The 24,004-nt window shown below is 40.8% G+C and overlaps 1 protein-coding gene across 4 annotated transcripts in view; it reads right to left on the bottom strand.

Moving 5' to 3' along the window:
• The window catches only part of ACSM1 (acyl-CoA synthetase medium chain family member 1), a 43,941-nt gene that overhangs the window by 9,963 nt on the left and 9,974 nt on the right, over positions 1-24,004 (bottom strand). For all 4 annotated transcript variants that reach the window (XM_026520206.4, XM_026520209.4, XM_026520208.4 and 1 more), the window contains exons 3-10: positions 16,700-16,910; positions 14,252-14,459; positions 12,562-12,702; positions 9,753-9,912; positions 5,914-5,993; positions 3,524-3,647; positions 693-773; positions 40-141 (exon numbers count right to left, since the gene is read on the bottom strand). In XM_026520206.4, coding sequence (XP_026375991.1) covers positions 40-141; positions 693-773; positions 3,524-3,647; positions 5,914-5,993; positions 9,753-9,912; positions 12,562-12,702; positions 14,252-14,459; positions 16,700-16,910 — 1,107 coding nt within the window. The remainder of the gene's footprint in view (positions 1-39; positions 142-692; positions 774-3,523; positions 3,648-5,913; positions 5,994-9,752; positions 9,913-12,561; positions 12,703-14,251; positions 14,460-16,699; positions 16,911-24,004) is intronic.

The following is a 24,004-nucleotide window of genomic DNA, read 5'->3' as shown; positions in this document are numbered from 1 at the left end:
TTGGGGCCTGGAAGGGGACAGGCGAGGATCACCACTTACCTCATAGCCCATGAAGAGGCCAATGGGCCTGGTGGGCTTCATCCTGATGCCAATGTTGCCTTCAGTGTTGAACGGCAGGGTGTTGCCTTGGTCGTCAATGATCTGGAGCAAGAGGCCTGTGAATCCCACCCTGCAGAGCCACCCCAACACGCCTGCCCTACCCACACAGTACCTGACTGTTCTCGTGACACCAGGGAGAATAAATGGGGGGAGGAGCCCTGTCAGAAAATAGATTAAAACTGTCAGAAGTCTTTGAAATCAGGAAATGGTGAAACCCAAGTTATGGGTCTACTGGTCTCATGGATATGCAGAGATGGCAAATGTGTCTTCAAGCTAGAAAACACAGATCAGGAAAAACTAGAAGCACCAGCTGATGGAGAGAGCTGCCAGTGCTCCCTCCAGGTGCTCTGGTCCCGTCTGCTGTGGGTGAGGCTTCCGGCCACCAGGCTGAGCAGCATTCATGCCCAGGATACTACTGTTCTCAGCTGAAGCCTCTCCAGGAAATTGGAGGGAAAACAGAAGGAGAGGAAGGACAACAACTGGGGTGGGGGTGGGGTGGAGTGGGCACAGCTGGTTCTGTCACCTGGTGTCACACAACTGTCCAGTCCTAGCTGAGCCATAACTGCTCCCAGCAAATGTCTTTAGGACCAGACCTGGATGTCGAAGGGGGGGATGCTTTTCCCCATGGAACCCGGCTTGATCTTCATTCCCTGGGGAGTGCCACAGCTTATTCCCTATTCGCAAAAGAAAGAAAATGGGGTTGGTCAAAGAGTCCAGGCTGATTACAAAGCATCAAGAACCATACACAGCATCCTCGCTCACCAATGTCATTCGATGCTGCGCAAAGAGCCCTTATGGGGAAGCTAGAAGGCCCAGATTCTAGGCACAAGGCATTGACCCAACTCTGGTCAGCAGATGTTAACCGCACTGGACATGGACTGGGCCTGTGCTAGCTCCTGGAGCTACCGGGTCCAGTGGGAGGGGCCAAAAAAGAAGCAAAGGGGTGAGCCCGGGGCTGTGGGCATGTAATGTGAGGTGTGGAGTGCCCACTGTATGTCAGACATGTGTCTGTTTGGTATAGGAAGGCCATGAAATCATTTAACATTGACTCAGGCTGTTAGAGATAGGAACCCTGTCTCAATGACTCAGAGCTATGTTGAGAATATTCAGATTGTGTTGTTCCCTTTGCTAGGCAACTGCCTCACCCCCATTTATCTTCCTGATGAAACTTATTCCTCCTTTATGGTATTCTAAAATATCTTTCTAAAGCTAAGACAGATCAGGATTTGAATCTTTTTTTTTCTTTTTTTAAGATTTTGTGTGTTTATTTGGGAGAGAGAAAGCGAGAGACAGAGCAAGGGCAGAGGGGAAGGGGCAGAGGGATACAGAGAAGCACACTCCCCACTGAGCAGGGAGTCCAACCTGGGGCTCGGTCCCACGACTCTGGCATCATGACCCGAATGGAAGGCAGCCACTTAAATGACTGAGCCACCCAGGCGCCCCCAGGATTTGAATCTTGACTCCAGCTATGTCATTATACTTCTTTTTCTTCTTCTTTTTTAAAAAGATTTATCCATTTATTTTAGAGAGAGAAAAAGAGCTCCAGAGTACATGAATAGGGTGGGGGGCAGAGGGAGAAAGAATCTTAAGCAGACTCCCTGCTGAGCACAGAGAACTATGCAGGGGCTCAATCCCACAACCCATGAGATCACAACCTGAGCCGAAAACAAGAGATGGGGGCTCAACAAACTGAGCCACCCAGGAGCTCCCCATTATACTTATTTTTGCTTGTCTGTTTCCCTCAGCAGATAACGAGCATCCTGAGAATAGAGATTGCCCATTCATCTCTACTATCCTAGCATCTAATGCAACACTTACTTAAAAACAAGAGTGACTGCAAAGCGAGCATGTACAAGGGGTTGGACATTGTAGCCAGAACTTTATATACTTCCTTTCATTTCCCTTATCACAACCCAGCAAGGTTGGATTATATTTCCATTTTGGAGACAGAGAAGCAGAGACTCTGGAAGGTTCAAAGCTATGCCTATGGTCTTGAAGCCTGTAACTGGCCACTGGAGATTTGAAATGAGGTCTGAGTTCCTGAGAGGGAAAGCTCTTTCCCCTTTGCTATGTTGCTGCTCACAGTACAGGCATGTGGAAAATGTTCCATAGATGAGTCAGTAGCTCTGAAAATACTTTGAGAAATAAAGCACCAGCCGGGTATAAGGCAGTATTCTGTTGTTGCAAATAGTTGATGCAAAGGGACATGGGTCATGGGTGTAGTGTAGTTCTCATCCCACCCTCCTCCTTGTCCAAATATAAACTATGAACCATACAAGGACAAAACCAGAGACTTAATATTTCTTGGGCCTGGAAGCAGACCAATTAATTGATGATTTAAAAGCATGGGGCGCCTGGGTGGCACAGTCGTTAAGCGTCTGCCTTCGGCTCAGGGTGTGATCCCGGAGTTATGGGATCGAGACCCACATCAGGCTCCTCCGCTATGAGCCTGCTTCTTCCTCTCCCACTCCCCCTGCTTGTGTTCCCTCTCTCGCTGGCTGTCTATCTCTGTCAAATAAATAAATAAAATCTTTAAAAAAAATAAAAATAAAAGCATATATATAAGTATATATATGTATATGTATGTATATGTATATATATGTATGTATATATATATTATTTATTTATTTATTTTTTTACAAAAAGAAAGTCAGACAAGTATGTGAATTGAGGCCAAAATAGCCATTTTGTTCCAGCTCCTGAGACGGTAGTCATCCCTCTGTCAGTGCCTCTGCCCAGTAACAGAAATGACTTGAGAATTGTGTTGGAAGAAAGATGCCTGCTCCTGACCCTGCTATCATTGATTAAGTCTTTGTGGTTCAAGGCATGCCTGATACTTTGAATGCACTGCCACCTGGCTGCTCAGTGACATCTTTGGGAGTCACACTCTGTGTGTACATGTGTGTGTGTGTGTTTGGGATATGCAGAAAGTCTCTGTTCCTTCCTCCACTCCAGCTAGTGTCGCACAATCAAACCTGTGTGCTGTCCACATAAACACCCAGAAATGAACTTCTGGGGCCAGCTCCTAGCTGCCTGTGGTTGCCACCCCAGGAAGGGGTGGTGAAGTGGACAGGACTTGCAGATGGTGGTCTCCGTGTTACTGGAGAGAAGCTCCCATCCCACCACCCCTCCTGGGCTCCCTAGAGCTAATGATCACAGGGACGGTGGCACCATGTCCTTAGACCCCTTTCAACGTTTTGTCCAATAGTTTTCAGTACATTGGTCTCTTGACAAACTGATGAGCTGTGAATTGTCTTTGTGCAAATTGAACTGAGGCAAGTTCACCTAGAACTCTGAAGCCTCCCACTGGCTTTGGGCAATGCTGTGAGCAGAGTGGGGCCTCTGAATATACATGGTTCAGCTCATCAGCTGGGCTCAGTGGCTCACCGCATCCTGACTGACCCAAAAAGGACCATCTCCTTACTGTTTCTGTCTGTCCGTAGATCTCGTAGAGCAGAAGGCCTGTCCGTCTTCTCCACTCCTCTTGATCCTCCGGCAGCAGAGCCTCCCCTCCAGTAATACAGTGCTCCAGGGTAGGGAACCTGAGACTTAGGGGAAGACAAAGTGACAAGAGAACTTGCCAGCAGGCCTTGGATGTTCTGCCCTAGACCCAGAGTGTTAAGAGCTCAGAGCCTTGTCATCTGGATCATTCATGCTTCCACTTCCTCACATTCTTCCTTGCCTTTTGGGCAATTTGCTGGTGGCCAAAGCCAACTGGAAGTCACTCACTTCCTGTCGGTTCATGTTAACTCTTCTGGCAAGGGGTGGGGGGGTGGTGAGGCTAATGGGCTTGGATCAAAGGTTTGGATCAACTTTGGAAATTGACGTAAAAAGATGGCAAAGATTTATCAGACCCTGTCTTTGTGGCTAAGAGGGGTATTTTATAAACCATAATGTGGTGGGGGATAAGACCCCAAGAGCATGTTAGGATGCTAACAGAACTGCATTGCCTTCTCTGAAGAGTGGAGTCATGTGAATTGAAGGGCTTTTGTATTTCTGAGAAGAGAATGCAAGTTAGAGGGTGGAAATGAATTGCTCGGGACATCAAGGAAGACTGGGATGACTGTAGGAAAAGAGAGAAGGGTTGCAGGTAGCAGCCCCGACAGAAGGAATTTCAGAGGGAGCAGAAAAGTTGGCTGTGAACATCTATAGTAAGAACATTGCATGATGTAAATCTTCTTCTTCATTTCTTTCCCATAAAATTTTCTGTAACTAATAAAAAAAACCCCACAAAATAATGATAGATTCCCTGAAGGATGTGGGGAGAAGTGATTGAGGTCTAAGTACCAGGTGTCCTAGGACTAAGCCAGGTCAGCTCTTGGGGGTGAGGGAGGTAACAGACATCTGGTTCACCTTCTCTTGTCACCCTGTCCTGGTACATCAGAGTCAGAGTCAGGGATAGGAGGGCTGGGTTCACTTAGGGTGTCTTCCTCATTCTTCTGCAGCTTTATGCAAAGTAGATAAAATGGTCAGATTCTCTGATGTAATCATTAGCTAAGCTTTGGTTATATTTTTACTGGGTTTGGGCAAAGATCATCAACTGAGGAATGTTTCAAAAAGTAGCTTAGTATGAACTTTGAAATACAGATGGGAACAGAATCCAACCAGCTCGAGGCTTCATGAATAAAATCAAGTTGCATTTCGGAGTTAGCTTCATAAGGGTAGGCCTAGAACACCTTAATATTGTAATTCTATATTTAAGACATGTTATTCTGACTTTTGAAGTAGCCATTTTAATCTCAGACTCTTTAAAAGATACATAAATGCCCATAAGTTTCAAAGAGCAGATTGCAGTTTAGCTAAAATTAACCCACAAACATGGGGAAATGCAAAAATAAAACCTATGGGAAGATAACACTATGCATCCACCAGATTGACAAAAATTAAAAACTCTGACAATAACAAATATTGAACAATGGGAATTCTCCTGTCTTGCTAGGGGAAGCATAATTTGGTTCAATGCTTTCGAAAATTGCATGGTAAAATGTAGTGTCACTGTGAACTAGCAATTCCTCTTCCAGGAAAATGCTACAGAAATACATGCTTCTATGCACCAGGTTACATATGCAAGAATTCAATGCAGAATTAATCACTAATAGCCCCAAAATGAAAACTACCCAAGTATCCATTAATGGTAGAACAGCTAAAAAACATGCAATGGGATATTATACAATGGGATATTGTACAGCAATGAAAATTAGCTATAGCAACATGTAGCAACATAGACACATCTTAAAAACATAATGCTGAAAAAAGAAACCAGATATTACAGAATAATAAGTGCTTACACACATAAAGATCAAAGGCAAGTAAAATATAATAATTTGTTTAGAGATATTTCCTTAGGAGGTAAATTATAAGGGAAAACCAAGGAAATGAACACCATAAAAGTCAAGATAGTAAATTCCTTTAGGGGAGAAATAGAGCCATGAAGAGATCTCTGGGGTGTGGGCAATATTCTGTTTTCGTGATTCAGATGAACGGTGACACAGGTGTTTTCCAACAATCCATTAATCTATACATGTATGTTTTACATATTTTTCTGTATGTTTGTCCTTTCATAAGAAAAAATATTTTAAAAAGAATAAACCCACAATGATGCAAGGCTCACTGAATGTTTCATTTGGATCTTGGAGTCCTGCTTTAAAGAACTAATTATCGCAACCAACACTTGTCACACACACACACACACACACACACACACACACACACACACCTCAAAGAACCACAGTTAAAAATAGACCATAGTACATTGGATTCCTTAAATTCCTACCCAAAGATTGTTATCACCAGCCACCACCACTTCTACTATACCTGGTAGAAGCGTGCCGTAGAATCATTCGATATACAAGTGGCACAGCAAGGCTGTGGGTGATCGGGTATTTTAATAACATCTAGAAAATGAGGAGAGAAGGAATTTTATTTTTATAGTAAAGATTTAAAATATCAGTTAATTATTAGCATTTTAGTTCTGATCTCCCCTCTAAGGAGAGCCCATTATTTATTTAATTCTTTCAATATATCTATATTGGGCATGAATTTTGTACATGGCATGCATCAAGCACTGTTGGGGGAATGCAAGAAGAGTAAGATAACATCTTACTGAGAGTAGGTATTAATAGAGGAGATAAAACAGGACTCATCTGGTAAGACAGAAGTTGGTAGATGTCATAAGAGAGATTGGAAGAAGGAGATCATAGCAGAGGGAAATACTCCTTTTAAATGGGTGATCCAGGGACCTCACGGTACAGGTGGCATTTAGTTGGGGTATTTAACAAATGGAATGGTGTCGACAGGCAGAGGAATGGGGAAGTTTCTTGCAGATAGAAGAGTAGCAGGAGTAAAGTTTCCAGAGTTGAAGAAACATTTAAGTGAAGTCAAATAATATGATTTTTTTAGACAGGAGAGGAACAAGAAGTAAATTTAGGAAGATTGGGGTTAGGAGCCAGATTATATAGAGTCTAAAATGTCTGGTATTTGCTGTTGTTTTACTAGAGGTGGGAGTCTTTCAGTTTCAGATCAGGGTGGAGATACACTAGGAGAACAAAGGAACACTAAAGAGGGGAGAATGTGGGTTTGGGGTCTGCCTGCCCGACTTCAATCCTGTTACTTAATTCCTCCGCAACTCTGTTTCCTCATCTGTAAAATGAGAATATCTGTGCCTTCCATGCAGAACCACAGGGAGGTGTAATGGGCACATGAGGGAAATCTGCCTCCACTCTGAGTCCCTCCCTATCTGAGTCCAATCACCTTGCCCTTCCTTTCTTCCTTCCTTCCTTCTTCCCTCCCTACCTTCCTTCCTTCCTTCCTTCCTTTTTCCAGTATAATTAACATATAGTGTTACATAGTTTCGGATGTGTAATATAGTGTTATAATAAATCTATATATGACTCAGTGCTCATCAAGATAAGTATACTTTTAATCCTCTTCACCAATTTTACCCATCCTCCCACTCACCACCCCTCTGGTAACCATCAGTTTGTTCTGTATAGTTGAGAGTCTGTTTTTTTTTGATTTGTCTCTTTTTTCCTGTGTTTTGTTTCTTAGATTCCACATGAGTAAAATCATATGGTATATGTCTTTCTCTGACCGACTTATTTCGCTTAGCATTATACCCTCTAGATCCATCCAAGTTGTTGCAGATGGCAAGATTTCATTCTTTTTTTATGGCTAATATTCCATCATAGCTATATCTATCTATCAATCTATCTATCTCACATCTTCTTTTTTCATTCATCTGTGGATGGATACTTGGGCTGCTTTCATATTAGCTATTGTAAATAATGCTGCAATAAACATAAGGAGTGCATATATCCTTTTGAAATAGTGTTTTCATATTATTTGGGTAAATACCCAGTAGTGAAATTATTGAATCATATGGTAATTCTATTTTTAAGTTTTTGAGGAAACTCCATATGATTTTCCCCAGTGGCTGCACCAGCTTGCATTCCCACCAGACAATGTATGAGAGTTCCTTTTTCTCCACATCCTCGCCAACACTTGTTGTTTCTTGTGTTGTTGATTGTAGCCATTCTGACAGATGTGAGGTAATATCTCGTGTGGGTTTTTGTTTTTGGTTTTTTTGTTTTTTATATAATAATATATTTTTTATTATATTATGTTAGTCACCAAACAGTACATCCCTGGTTTTTGATGTAAAGTTCCATGATTCATTAGTTGCATATAACACCCAGTGCACCATGCAATACGTGCCCTCCTTACTACCCATCTCGTGTGGTTTTGATTTGCATTTCCCTGATGATGAGCAATGTGGAGCATCTCTTCATGTGTCTGTTGGCCATCTGAATGTCTCCTTTAGAGAAATGTCTGCTCATGTCTTCTGCCCATTTTCAATTGGATTATTTGGGTTGCTTTTTTTTGTGTTGAGTTATATGGATAGTACATTTTTAATTTAACATTCCTTGTTTTAATCAGTATCTTTCATCTTCATTAAGAGGAGCTGAAGCTAAAAATGTTATCATTAAAACTTCACAAAAGTAACAAATGAAAAAATAAATCAAAATAATTAAACTTTCAAATGCTGGTGTGTGTGTGTGTCTGTGTGTGTGTGTGTGTGTGTAAATTTGTAGAATTAATACTTTGAAATAATTTGCACTTAAAGCACACTGAGACTTTGGGGATGCCCATGTAGTGGAAGTGGGGGGGAAAGATGGACTCAGGGCTTTGGGTGCAGTTTTACGCCTCAAGGACTGGCAGGATGTACACAGTACAGTGACGGAGAGGCAGATATTGACATGAGGCAGGGAATAAGAAATGGAAAATGCGGTCTGATGTGCTGGAGGGATCATCAGATGGACTTGGGGGAGATAAACAAGGAGGAATTTGCATGGAGGGAGAAGACTAGACCTAAGGCATAGTTTTGAGAGCCCCTTGAATGGGTGTGCACGCTGGTGAAATGGATCGTTTAGAAGGAAGAGGAAGGGTGAGGGCAGACCCTCGGAAGAGTAATCTGGGTGAAGAGGATGTGGCTGCAGCAAGCGGAGAGTGTTCTATAGAGGAGTGTGATATTAAGGGAGGAAAGACAGAGTTGGTCTGGTGTGGAGCAGGGTGAAGGGAAGGTATTTTTTAGGATGGGGAACTTTGAATATGTTTATGGACTAAGGGTGCAGAGTTAATGAAGAATAAGAGGTTGAAACTATGGGAGAAAAGAGTTAATAAATGAAGATTAATGAAGAGGGGAAAAGTGAGAAATTAAAAATGCAGGAGAAAAGGTTTAATGGATGGAAGATTAATGAGAAGGGCTCCTAAGAGAAGGAGAGAGAAAAGAGGAGGCTCCACAGAGGTTGTGGGGAGGGGACTGGACTTTGAGAGGTGGAGGGGCAGGTCTGCCTCTGAGATGGAAAACGAAGGTGTGCATGGAGACACAAAGAGCATTTTCAAGGGAAGGGAAGTACAGTGAGGGGTTCACGCAGGTGACTTGAGTTATCACCATGAGGTACATGTATCAGTAACAGCAGCCACCACTGCTTTTGTGGGTGCCTCCTGTGTGCCAGCTCAGGGCTAAGCACTTCACACACTTCACCTGTAACATCTCGTTTATATTCCAACAATTTTGTGATGCAGTAATTATTAAAACTCCCGTTTTACAGATAAAGAAACTGAGGCTCGGGAGTAGCAACTGAACCACAAATAAATGTTGAACGTGGAATAAGAAACTAGATTTGTCTTTTTCCAAGGGCTCTGTTTTTAAACACTTCAATAAATTGAGCAATAACAACAATAACAACAACAACAACAACAACACACACACACACACACACACACACACACACACACACACACCAGCTACCTGGCTCTGGCAGATCCAAGATTCAGGATCCAGGATACCTGAGCTTGCTCTGGGTGCTTTAATTTCTTAAAATGTGTTTTCAGGGTTCCAAGTTCACAAAATCTGATCCATAGACCTGGGGGAAGGGCTTGGAATCTGCATTTCTTTCAAGGTTTCATCCAATGTGATTTAGATACAGTGATGGATTCAGTGCTCCACACTTTGAGAAACCCAGAACCAGGGTTATATTATGCTTATGGGACCCCTCGCTAAATAACATTTTTTCCAGCAGGGTCCAGCTTTTGAGTTTGAAATATGAGTTTCTTCTAGGAGTTTGTCGATACTGGAAGATTAGTCTTCTTACCTGTTCAATGACCTTGGGGTCAAACTGGGGCAGATGATGGATGAAGAGTGTAGCCCCTACTGCCCATGGTTCCATGATGCACCCACAGAGAGCCAGAATCCAGCCCGTGTCCGAAAAGCACCAGAGGATATCAGATGTCTTCAGCTGCAGCATTTTCCTGCTAACTCCAAAATACAGTGGCCTCAGCTATGTGATTGATCATGAGAGGATGTGATCAAGGGCTGGGGACTCTGGTTTTCAGGTGGTGACCCACCCCTCATTCTCAGTGCACATGGGGCTCCAGACACACTTCCACACCAGGTCTCTAGAGTATGCCAAATCCTATTTTCTAGTCATGTGTGCCTTCAACTGATTTAGTTATAATAATCCTTAAGGCTTGGAATATGGGAACAAAATCTGTAGCTCTTTTCTTGGATTTGACTCTGTTACTGATACAGTCCTAGATAATGCTGGCAGCCATATGGGGATAACAAGTGATAATAAGCCTTTCTGAGAAGAGCATCAAAACATAGCAGAAACATAGCTGACAGATGGAAAGATGAAAATCTAATCCAGAGACTCTCTAGCTATGTCTGAAGCCAAACCCTGGAGTGCCCTGCCTCATGATCCAATAAACTCCTATAGTTATTTTTTGGCTTAAAGAGGTTTAGGTTGGGTTTTCTGTTATTTGTGATGAAGAAAGAGAAAGGGAGAGAGAAAGGGAGACAGGAAGAGGGAGAGAGAGTGAGAGAGAGATTTAATTTTTAATATCCCATCTTGGCAAAGGGCTGGAAACAATTAGATAATAGGCAATGATTGGAAGGTGGAGTGGAGGTTTCTCATTTCTCTACCCTACCTTACTGCTTCTGAGGGACCTCTGTGTGCATAACTCCTTGAGAAAACACCCATTTTACCTCCCATTAGCATGCTATGGCTTTGAGAAACTTTACTATTAATAGGGAAGGGCTTTGATAAACAATCCACCCTCCCTCATCCCAGCTCTCTCAGGATTGTGGCTCACCCACAAGACGTTACTAGCTAGGAGGATCTGTCTTCTCCGCTTCAGACCTACTACCCACTGAACATCTCTTCTGGGGTGTCTCTCAGGCACCTTAAACCCACCAGATCCTAATCTCTCCTGACTCCCTTGGACTAATTTTTTCTCCTCCAGTGTTCCCTGTATTTCAGTGAATGTCATTACTGTCCGTGCAACTGTCCAAGCCCAAAATCTGAGAGTCAACCTTGACTGGCCCCTCTCTTATCTCCCACATCTAGCCAGTAGATCCTGCCCATTTTACCTCCTAAAATCTCAAATATGTTAACGTCCTTCATGTCTCTGACACCTTCGCCAAGCCACTGCCATCTTGGATTATTCTAAGACCCTCCAACTGGTCGATCTAACCCCATTCTGATTTTTCCCAACCCATTCTCCATATTGCAGCTACAGTGATCTTTTATTTATTTATTCTTTTCTTTTCTCTTCTTTTCTTTTTTCTTTCTTTCTTTCTTTCTTTCTTTCGAGAGAGAGGGAGAGAGAGAGTGCCCATGTGCCCAAGTGGGAAGCAGGAGGGCAGAGGCAGAGGGAGGGGGAGAGAGAGAATCTTAAGCAGGCTCCACGTTCAGCACAGAGCCCAATGTGGGGCTCAATCTCACGACCCTGGATCATGACCTGAGCTGAAATCAAGAGCCAGATGCTTCACTGGCTGAGCCACCCAGGCGCTGCCACAGTGATCTTTTCAAAAAACAAATCTGATCAGGTCTCCCTTGCTAAAATATGTCGCATTGCTCCAATACCTCCCTTCTCTCTCAAAAAACAACAACAACAAAACAAACAAACAAAAAACCCTCTAAACTCTACACCAAGGCCCACAAGACTCTACATGATCTGGACCCTGCTTACTTTTCCAACTCCTCCCATCTATCCCTTACCTCACACTCTGAGCACCAGCTACCCTCAAATCTCAGTAGTTCTATAAATGCTTTTTATTTTTATTTATTTTTATTTTTTAATAATAATTTTTATTATGTTATGTTAGTCACCATATACATGCTACTTTTTATATCTTTGTGTGTTTGCTCTTGTTTTTCAGACTGCACAGAAAGCCCTTCCCTTCTTCCCACCTCCATTCCTCCAGGGTTTTGCTATTCAGTTGTTATCATTGTATAACTTTGTATCAGCACAGATAGCAGCGGCCCACCAGAAACCTTGTGGTGCCCTCTGGTCTGGTTAATAAGTTAGAAAACATACAGAACTTGTTCTGGTCTGAATATTACTATCTGGGGGAGGGGCAGAGGGGAGAAGAGGCTTAGTTTAAAATTGATTAAATGATTAACCCAAGGCTACAGCTTCAGCCTCGATGATTGTTTGTTCTAGATTAGGGACAGTGGCATGGTGTGGCTTGGGTTCCAAGTATTATTTTCCCTAACAGCTCGTAATTGGGTAACTCCAAGTTTCATTTGTCCATAACTGGGGAGAGGAAATGATCTGTTGTTTCAGTTGACATTGTTAGCATATTCTGTCTTTCCCCACCAAACCCTGAGTCAACTGACAGGGACACAATGGCTTCCCTACACACCTCCTGTCAAGGTGCTCAGGCAGGACCTAAATGTGCCTCCTTTGTCTTCAGAGGCCTCTGTCAGCAAACCGTTAGGATTCCCAGTGTTGACCTCTCAGATTTTCATCAGTCTGAACCAGAGAGCACAGAAGGGAGAAGCAGGATGGAGTCAGTTCTGCTTAGAGCTCTTTTCCTAACCCACACGTGTCTCACACACATGCACACACTACCCCAGATCTGTGGCCCATCCCATAAGTCAATGCTTTCTTTCTTACCACGAAGGGAGAGAGGATCGCAAGGCAAATCCATGACAATGTTTTACCATCTTGGGGAAGCCTGTGGTCCCACTGGTGAAGAAGATGGCCATTGGGTCCACTGTCTTTGACTTAATACAGGTATGATCTGGGGATGCTGATCTGCAAAGGAATTCAGTACAAAAGGGGAGAAGTCACATTTCCTGATTTTCCATCCCCAGAGAAGCAAAAGGAACAATATGAGGCTTGGAGTCAGAAAAATGGAGGTTTCTAACACTGGAGGGGAAACCAGTTCTCCCAGTATTAGGAATTAAATGGAGTTTGAGAGTGAGTTGGATAAGTAGACTGACATTTCTTCATTTAAAAAAGGGGGAAAATACGGTGGATTGTTTTGTATGTAACAAACACCGAAATAGTACTTCCAGGCAGTGGTTTAAGTGATTTACAAATAAGAACTCATTCAATCTTCAGACCAACCCTGAAAGACAAGTACTTCTCTTATTCTGCCCATTCTGTGGATGAGAAAACTGAGGCTCAGAAATGTTTTCATAACTTGCCTGAAGACATGTAGCCAGCAAGTTGTCCAGCCAGAATTCATATTCACTCAGTTTGATCCAAAGACTGTGCTCTTAATCACACTGCTAAGCTTGTTTTTTTTACATGAACCAACTTAATAGGAATTTCACCCCACAATCTTGGCAATGAGGGGTGGGGAAGAGAAAATGAAGATGCACATTTGCCTTGGTGTAAGCTTGAGATGGAAGGTAGAATCTGTAGGGTACCCCAGTGTGCCTTGATTCTTGGGGGCTTCTCCTAGACTGGGAGTCTCTAGGGCTTATAAATGCAAGTTCCCTGTGGTGTTTGATCAGAGAAACTGCAAATTATCCCAAGGCTGCAGGACTCACTGACTCTTGCTGTGATATGATACCATATTGACTTTTGGCAATTTAGGGGAGTTTTAGAGAATATCCTTCATTTACACCATTTTTCTTGTAATTGTCTGACTTTAAAATCCAGTGTAAGATGTGACTGCAGTGCGATATTGCCTTTTGAGGCTGAAGTAAAGGATTTTAAAAACTGGGGGGTTACTTCAAGAAAACAAATCCAGTATGGTTTGTGGGTGATATGAAAAATGCCTGAAGGTTTACAGAATCAGAGTTTTGGAGGTGGAAGTGGTCTTACGTGCCTCCAACACTTCCCTAACTTTTCCTGCAAGGTATCCCTAAAGGTATGCAACCCCTAAAAGATGGAAAGTATTTGCTCCCCAAGCTGCCTGACAGCCACAGCCTCAATTTTTCTTGCAGTCTCAAGCTTTCCCTTAAAAATGCATCCCTTAATCTTTCATTCAACCTCCTCATATATTTATTTTTTATATAAACATAATATTTCAGATTCCCTACTTACAAGGAAGACACAACACAACAACCCTCTGACTTTATACATCTCCTTTGCACAGGGTTGATAATACTTTAGTGACAGAGGTGTGGAAGTTCAATACCTTATTTTACAGATAAAGCAACTGCATCCAAGAAAGGGGAAGGAACCAGCCCAGAGTTACACAGAAAATCAGTGGCATAACTGGGAAGAGAAGGTTTCTGCCATCAGACCTGGTATGTTTCCTCCCACTGGTTGTTTGTCTACCAGCACTTGGAAATGAATGGCCTTCTCCTGCCGTTCCTTAGAAAGCACATTCATCAGAACAGAAACTCACTTAATCAATGATCGTAAGTCCAGCCACCCTTGATGGCTATGGTCAGACACCAGGAGCTTTGTTTTCAGAGTAGGACACTCGGAAGCTAAAGAATCCACCTCTGGAGCAAGGGTATCTGTGGTCACAATGCCTTTGGCTTTAGACGCTTGTAATCGGTAGAGAATGTCCTTGGCCTTCAACTGGATGGTTCCTGGCATGAATATTATTCCTGAGAATGAAAAAGGAAATCTTGTGTTTCAGGCTTGGCTTATCTGCATAGAAATCCACCAGCCTCCTGCTGTGCAGAGTATGGTCCACAGACCAGCACCATCAGCACCACCTAAGACACAAAACTCATGCCCCACCCCAAAATTATTTAATCAAAATCTGCACTTCAACAAGATCTCCAAGGGATTCCTATGCACATTGAAATTTGAAAAGGTTGCCCTAACCTCTTCTACTCTAGATGGATCTAGCCAGTAGACGGGTGGATCCTACTTTACACAGGATCTGGGACTATGCGTGTAAGTAGGACAGTGTCCCTGACATCAGGATTAACTGCATCCCTACCTCCATTTTTCTCCTCTCATTTCCTTCTCTATCAATCCTTTGTGTCATCCTGAATCTCCTCTCCCTCAGCCTGCATAACTAAATTTAACTACAGTATCCTTTGAACTTCCCTACTTTCCCTTCCATCTTCTATCACCAATTAGTTCAAGTCTTCATGTGCCCCTATTGGGTTCCAATCTCTCCAGCACGTGGGTTCTAATCTCTCCACCCGGTGCCTTGTCCTGACTCTTCCTACTACCCAACTTCCATATTATTACCTGTTCAGGTTCCACAGAACACCGACTTTTCCCACTCCACTCTTCTTCTCTTTACCAGCACTTATACCCTCTCTCCAGGAAAACACCATACTCTCCACCCAACACTGAAGGCACTGCCCACCCTCCACCTTTCCCTCCTGCAAATCTCTGCTCTATTTCAATACGGCTGTTCTTCACACAGGCTTCTCCTGACTCCTGCCCATTCTTAGAATGTCCTTCCTTTGCTTCTATCCCTCTTTAATTCTGCCTATACCAGAGGGTTCAGCTCATGTCTTGGATTTCCCATGGGCCATCTCTTAGCTCTACAGGTGACATGGCTTCTCTATACTCTCTCTGCCATTGCTGTTAATTCTTCATTCCACATGATCTTGATGGATTAATCTAGTATTTTATTGGTGAGAGAATATATGAACATGCATTATAAAGCAAATCAAAAGAGAATGCATGAGTCCCACACCAACACTAAGTATGTAGATAAATAGATAGGCAATTAAAAGGGAAAGGGAAATCTCCACAGAAGAATGCTAACTAAGAAATGTAGAAAGAATAATATAAGTAGAAAGTTCTCATATAAAACAATCATAATAATCAAGAACCATTAATGGATTCTCAAGTCATAGGGTGAAAGACAATTAGAGAACAGGATATTCACACAGTCACATTAGTATTATAGCATAGATTACTTACTAATTATAAAGGGCAAAGGTGCCTTGCAAAGGTGTTTATAAATATCACTGATGATAGGACAAACCAACTTGTTGTATGCCCTGATGTAAAGCACTGAGATAGGCAAATTATCCTTTTAGTACTCCTACTAAAAATGTTTCACTGAATGTAATCCTGAGGAAAGAGTCAGAAACACAAATTTTGTGGGACCTTCTGCAAAACAGAGAGCTTAGACATTTCCAAAATGTGGTCATACAAAAAAGTCCAGATTGAAGGAGATTGAGGAGACATAACAACTTAATGCAATGCATGATCCTCTATTAGATTTTGGATTCAAACAAAAAAAATTTCTACAAAAGACACTATGGGGACAATTGAAGAATTTTGGCTATGGATGTATCAGTGTTAGATGTCTTTGTGACAACTATGTTGTGGTTAGGTGAGGAGAATGTCTTGTGGATCATAGCAGATGCATACTCCAGTGTTTATAGCTGTTTATCTGGTGTTTATGGATGTCACAATGTCTGCAACTGATACTTAAATGACTCAGTGTGAGAGGAGTGCAAAACGTTAACAACTGATGGATCTTTTTTCTTTTTTCTTTATTTTTTAAAATTTAAATTTGATTAATTAACATATAGTGTATTGTTAGTTTCAGAGGTAGAGTTCAGTGATTTGTCAGTCTTATATAACACCAGTGCTCATTACCTGATGGATCTTCAAAAGCAAAGGATGAGATTGTGCAGGAGAAAGTGTGTGAATGGATGAACTAGAGAGTTATGACACTGTGTTTGAGGGTGTGTAAGAATGAGAGAGAGAGTGAGGGAGTGAGAAGGAGGAAAAGAATATTTGAGGGAGTCTGAAAAAGACAAAGACTGTGCAGAATATAAAAAAAGATAGAGGAATATTAATATTTCAGGACCAATTGGCTCTGGGCCAGATCTAATGTCTGTTGGGGTCTCTTTGAGTCACTGACCTGCTCGAATGCAGCCTATGACCACCAGCCACCACTCAGGCACTCGAGGCAGGATCAAGGCTAGACGGTCTCCCTGCTGCAGGCCACAGGTCTGGGTGAGGACATTGGCTGCACGGCGGGATAAGTCTGTCAACTCTCCGAAGCTCCACTTCAGTTCATCTCCTTGATTATTCACCAACCACAGGGCTGGGTTTGGACCTCTCTTACCCTCCTGGTCAAGATCATACACCATGTTTTACTTCCTACTTAAAGGAAAAGGGCGCTTTTTTGGCCAATCTATGACCATAGACACATTCAAGTGAAAATGTAGCTCAAGGACAATGATCCCATTTTGAAGCATTTATAGAACCAAGAAAAGCTGGGGATAGTGTGTGATCCAGCCAACTTCTTCTGGGCTACTGTCACCACCTCCTCTCGAGTCACATAAAACCATGAATAGCCTTCATGTCACCTATTAAAGCCTTAAAATTTCATTTCCCCATGTGTCTGTCTTAGTTTGATATGGACAGCAGTTCTCCTCTGTGCCTCAGTTTTCCCATCTATGAAATGGGTACATTTCTCATCTATGAAATGGGCACAATACTACCTAGAAGGCAGTAAAGTTTAAATTAGTTATTTAAAGAGGTAAAGTGTATATGACAGTGCTCAATAAAATTACTATCATTATTATGAAAACAGAACAAGAGATTAATTTAATTCCTGAATATTTGGGTCATTTATTTTTAAAATTAAGGTACCTCTAGAGGTGAAATAAACAAGAAGGCAGACCTGGAAGTTCCCAGATAACCCTTGTTCCCTCACAGAAACATCAAGTAATGAACAGACTAAAATAGCTTTGTAGAAATTCTAGAAACAGTCAAAGATCTCCAGCAACCAACAAATATCCAAACAATAAAAATTCATACTCAAAATGGTAAGAAATTTTATGTTGTTTTTGTTTACCCTTGCCCCATGCCCTCTCTTGGTGTTGTAAATTATGGTCAGGGGGAAGCCACCCAATTCCCAGCCCCTCCCTTGGGGCAGAAGAAAAGACTGGAATTCGTTTCAATATTCTGCCTTGTCAGGACTGGTTTCTGCCTCATCTGACTTGGAGCTCAGATAGGAATGGTGACCTAGTTTGAGTATCAGGTTGGAGGTGTCTGAAAGCAGTGGCAGATGCCACAATGAGTAACTGTAGACTGTGGCCACCTTGGGGCAGGGAGGGGGGAGGATGCTGGTGGTGGGACTACAGACACAGGAAGGCAAGAAAACATCTAGGGCCCCAAGAAGAAGGAGTGATGAGACTTTTAAGGAAATTAAAACATGAAAAAGCAGCAATGTATTTGGTAAAATTGAGAAAAAAGAAAGTACATGCATAGGCCTAGGAAAGACTCATGCCTGAGACCTTAAGTTTTCATATGGTTAGATTATTGAAGGCCTTTCTCTGCAAGAAGCCAGCTGTAAAGACAGAGGCTGGCTGCTTTTTTCAAATATCTAATTTTCAACAACAGATCACAAGGCCATGTTGCCCATTTGAAGGAATAAAAGAGATCTCCAGAAGCTGACCGTAAAGAGACACAGGTTTCAGTTATTGGACAGAGACTTTAAAATAATTGTCTTAAAAATGCTGAAAGAGCTAAAGGAAAATAGACAAAAAACTAAAGCAAATTAGAAAAACAATATATGAACAAAACGAGAACTGAACAGAAATTCTGGATCTGAAAAATACAATAACTGAATTGAAAACTTTACCAAAGGGATTCACAACAGACTCAGTCAGACAGAAGAAAGAACCAGTGAACTTGAGGGGCGCCTGGGTGGCTCAGTCGTTAAGCGTCTGCCTTCGGCTCAGGGCATGATCCCAGGGTTCTGGGATCAAGCCCCACATCAGGCTCCTCCACTGGGAGCCTGCTTCTTCCTCTCCCACTCCCCCTGATTGTGTTCCCTCTCTTGCTGGCTGTCTATCTCTGTCAAATAAATAAATAAAATCTTAAAAAAAAAAAGAATCAGTGAACTTGAACACAAGTCACTTTAAATTATGGACCCTGAGGGGCAAAAAGGATAAAAACACGAAGAAAAGTGAATAGAGCCCAAGGGACATAGTATACAAACAATCTGAGCAATATACACATTATGGGAATCCTGGAAGAAGAGAGAGAGAAAGGAGCAAAAACCTTATTTGAAAAAATAATGCCTGAGGAAAAGCAAAACCATATTTGCATTAAACACAAATTTATATAGTATTATTCATTCATTCATTCGTTTATTCATCCATACATTCAGTATATGGATATAAAAATACAAAAGGCTCAATGAACTCCAAGAAAGAAATACCAAAGAGACCCACACAGAGACACACTGTAATCAAACTACAAAAGCCAAAGACAGAATCTTGAAAGCAGCAAAAGAAAAGTAACTCATCATGTGTAAATCCTTAATAAGATTATTAGCAGGTAGCAGACCAGAAGACAGTGGGATTATAAGGGCACTTGGGTGGCTCAGCCATTAAACATCTGCCTTCAGCTTAGGTCATGATCCCAGGGTCCTGGGATTGAGCCCCACATCGGGCTCCCTGCTCGGCAGGAAGCCTGCTTCTCCCTCTCACACTCCCCTTGCTTGTGTTTCCTCTCTTGCTGTCTCTCTCAGTCAAATAAATAAATAACATCTTAAAAAAAAAAAAAGAAGAAGACAGTGGGATTGTTTATTTAAAATGATGGGGAAAAACCTGTCAATCAAGAAATTCTATATTCAGCAAATTGTCCTTCAAAAATGAGGGAAAAATTAGGTCAGTCTCAGATAAATAAAAATTGAGGGAATTCATTAACAAAAATTGAGAGTCTATAAGTTCATTTCTCTATAAGAAATGCTAAAAGGAGGGGCTGGGTGGCTCAGCTGGTTAAGTGTCTGAGTTTGGCTCAGGTCATGATCTCAGGGTTCTGGGATCGGCCTGCATTGGACTTCCCAGTCAGCAAGGAGTCTGCTTGTCCTTCTTCCTCAGCTCCCCCCGCCAAACTCGTGCTCTCTCTCTAATAAATAAAATCTTAAAAAAAAAGAAATGCTAAAAGGAGTTCAAGTTGAAATAAAAAGATGTTATAGTGTAGCTTGAATACAAAAATATAAAGTTCTTTGACAAATACATGGACAAATATAAAAACCAATATTATTGTAATTTTGGTTTGAGACTCCAGCTGTTATTCTTCTGCAGTATTTAAAAGACAAAAGCATAGAAAAGAATTATAATTCTATGTTAACAAGTACACAATATATAAATATGTAATTTGTGACATCAATAACATAAAATAGGGAGGTAAGAGGGAGCCGGAAAAGATTAGGGGTTTTGTATGCAAATGAAGTTGCTACTAGTTTAAAATAGATTGTTATAACTTTAAGATGTTATATGTAATCCCTATGGTAACCACAAAATTATCTACTCAAAGGGAAAGGAGAAGGGAATCAAAACATCACTACCAAAAAAAAAAAAATCAACTAAAGACAAAGAAAGGCAGTAAGAGAGGAAATGGGAGACCAAAAGCTATGACATCAAGAAAAGAATTAACAATATGGTAATAGTAAGTTCTTCCTTATCAGTAATTACTTTAAATGTAAGTGCACTAAATTCCCCATCAAATGACTTAAATTGGCAGAATGGATTAAAAAAAGAAAACAGGATCCAACTATATGCTATCTATAAAATTATTATTTCTGTATGATGGAATATGATAAAACCATCCAAAAACTTTCAGAAATAATTTTGGAATAAAAATTTCACAATACAGGGGCGCCTGGGTGGCACAGCGGTTAAGCATCTGCCTTAGGCTCAGGGCGTGATCCCGGCGTTATGGGATCGAGCCCCACATCAGGCTCCTCCGCTATGAGCCTGCTTCTTCCTCTCCCACTCCCCCTGCTTGTGTTCCCTCTCTCACTGGCTGTCTCTATCTCTGTCTAATAAATAAATAAATAATCTTAAAAAAAAATTTCACGATACATTATTAATTTAAAAAAGCAAAACCGTATTTACATTAATCTAAATGTGTACAGTAGTATCCATTCATTCATTCATTCAATATATATTTACTAAATTCTCATTATCTGTTAGGCACTGTTCTTAGACCAAAGGATACAATAGTGAACAAGACATACATATACACACCTACGTACATGGTTTTAAATATTTTTTTAAAGATTTTCTTTATTTAGTTGAGAGAGACAGCAAGCACAGAGGGAGAGTGAAAGAGAGAAGCAGACTCCCGCTGAGCAGGGAGCCCAATGTGGGGCATGATCCTGGGACCCTGAGATCATGACCTGAGCTGAAGGCAGACGCTTAACCAACTGAGCCACCCAGGCACCCTGGTTTTAAATATTTACAGCCAATTTTCATTTTTTTGTTTAAGTAAACTTTCTTATTTTCCCTAAGCTTTCTCTAATGACCATGCTTTTTAAAAGGACTTTATTTTTTTAAATTAATTTCCAAAGCAAATTCAGAGTAAAAGTTTGGGCAATGCAGAATCCTATGAACAGAAAAATTTCTTATAAACAGAAAAACGTCTTCAAATATCTCATCACATTTTTGCTACCTGAAGGTCAGCACTGAAATTATCTGGTGCTTATTCTTCCAGCAATTTTTTTCCACGTATGTGCAAACCTGATCCCACCACACTTGCTCCATATGATTGGAACAAAAGAGTGTATCTCACCTGAGATAAGGTGAGGTTAATACATATGTATATTCACGTGTAAGTATTCATACCTATGGAAAAAATTAGTGTTACGAAAAAATTCTTGCCCAAAAGATTATGGAATATTTGGCAAGTGTAATGACTAGTTATGCACTGCTTATATAAGGGGAGCAGAGTATGTAATATTATTGTAGGAGTTTTAAAAAGGTTGGAAAAGCTGTTGTCTCAAGATAGAAAACATGGGTTGCTCAGAACTCAGGCTATTTTAGACCTAACTCTTACAACCTGAAGAAGATATTGCTTAAGCAGTGATGGATTTTTGTGTTAAGGATTAATCTGATAATGTGATGCTCAGATAAAGCTGTTTTCCCAGAAGACAGAAACACCCTCTACACTTGGAGTTGAAATTTAAATTTTTATGTGGTAATGTTTGAAGCCAAAGGAAATTATGAAATAGTTTCAAAAGATAAAATGCTTAGTATTTAACTTAGCAATAAAGAGGATAAACAACTAATTAACAGAGCAACAGGGACGAATCTCAAAAACAATAATGCTGAATCAAAGAAATCAGACACAAAAGGGTGCATCTTCTATTATTCCACTTCTATGAAACCCTAGGAAAGAGAAATATAATCTCCTGTAGCAGCAGCTCAGTGTGGTTGCCTGGGGCTCAGAGTGGGGTGGGTAGGGACCGACTAGGAAGGAACAAAAGGAAACTTCTGGGGTGATAGAAATGTTCTAAAACTCCAAGTTTACACTTTTTAGTGTAAAAGGTATGCATTTCATTCTATGTAATTCTATGCATATTCATTCTATGTATACATCAACATAGTTGATTTAAATAAGCAAAAACCTACATAGCAACTCTTTGCTAATCTCTAACTAAAATATACCTTGAAGAAGGAAAATTGGAAAGGTAGATCAATTACTTTAAGTATTCAAAAATGAGATGATTCTTTCTGAATATCAAAACACGTGAGAGGGGCACCTGGGTGGCTCAGTCGGTTGTGTCTGCCTTCAGCTCAGATCATGATCTCAGGGTCTTGGGATGAAGCCCCACATAGGGCTCCCTGCTCACTGCGGAGTCTGCTTCTCCCTCTCCCTCTGCTCCTCCCCCCTGCTCGTGCTCTTGTCTCTCTCAAATAAATAAAATCTTTTTTAAAAATGTAAGGGTTTATGACCTATAGAAAAAAATAGCCTCAGTCTTATTTTGCATGAAATATAAGTTGAAATTCAATGTTTCCATAAATTAATGATGGAATATGACAGACTAACAGAATTTATATCCAAATTGACATAGATAGAACATTTTACCCAATAATGATATAATTCACATTCTTTTCCATTCCATTTGGAACATGTACCAACCTCAAAAAATCTCAAAAGTTTAAAATAGAGTATGTTTTCTGACCACAGTGGAATTAAGCTAGGAATCATTAACAACAAGGCAATGAGAAACCCACCCCCAAGTATGTGGAAACTAACCAATATGCTTCCACATAATCTATCAGTCAGAGAAGGAGCAAAGAGGCAAATAGAAAATATTTTCATCTGAATGATAATAAAATATGACCTACCAAAATTTGTGCAATGCACCTAAAAGGAATGCTTAGTGGAAAATTTGTATTTTTAAATGCATACATTAGAAAAGAAGGCAGGCCCAAAAGCTTCCATATCAAGAAGCTGAAAAAAGAAATCAAAGGAAATCAAATCAAAGGAAAGTAGGAGGAAGGAAATAATAAAGATAAGATGGTGCATCAGTGGAATGGAAAACAAGTAACACCATTGAGAATATCAGTGAAGCCAAAGCTGGTTTTGAAAAGGTAAATAAAATTGATAAACTCAAAGGAAAAAAGAGAATGAAGGTATTAACAATATTAGGAATGAAAACGTGTATGCATGCAATACGTATTGCATGGTGCACCAGGTGTTATACACAAGTAATGAATCATGGAACTTTACATCAAAAACTAGGGTGTACTGAATGGTGACTAACATAATATAATAAAAAATTATTATAAAAAAAAGAAAACGTGTATGCAATTACAATTCTTTTTTTAAAAAAGATTTTATTTATTTATTTGTCATAGAGAGAGGGAGAGAGAGAGAGCAAGAACGAGAGAGTGCACAAGCAGAGGGAGCGGCAGGCAGAGGGAGAAGCAGGCTCCCCGCTGAGCAAGGAGCCCTATGCCGCAGGTAGATGCCTAACCAACTGAGCCACCCAGGCGTTCCTGCGATTACAATTCTTACAGACATTAAAATAGCAACAAGAGAAGATTATGAATAATTTTATGCCAATAAATCTGACAACTTGCATGAAATGAACAAATTGCTAAAAAAAAAAAAAACCAACTCAACTCGCCAAAACTGATAGAATCAAAATCTAAATAATCTTATATCTATTAAAGAAGTTAAATCCATTACTGAAAGTTTTCTTACAATGAAAACTCCAGATTTTATGTCTAAAAGCTTTGGTGTTAATTTGGGTCCTTTCTCTATTCTTTTGAATAAGTCTTGCCAGTGGCTTATCGATCTTATTTATTCTTTCAAAGAACAAGCTTCTAGTTCTGTTGATCTGCTCTACTCTGCTCCTGGTTTCTAATTCATTGATCTCTGCTCTAATCTTGATAAACTGCTTTCTCATGTGTGG

This window comes from Ursus arctos, unplaced genomic scaffold (assembly GCF_023065955.2).
Source record: "Ursus arctos isolate Adak ecotype North America unplaced genomic scaffold, UrsArc2.0 scaffold_2, whole genome shotgun sequence".
Taxonomy (NCBI): domain Eukaryota; kingdom Metazoa; phylum Chordata; class Mammalia; order Carnivora; family Ursidae; genus Ursus; species Ursus arctos.
Note: the sequence above shows the minus strand (reverse complement) of the source record. Positions and strands in the feature narration are given on the sequence as shown.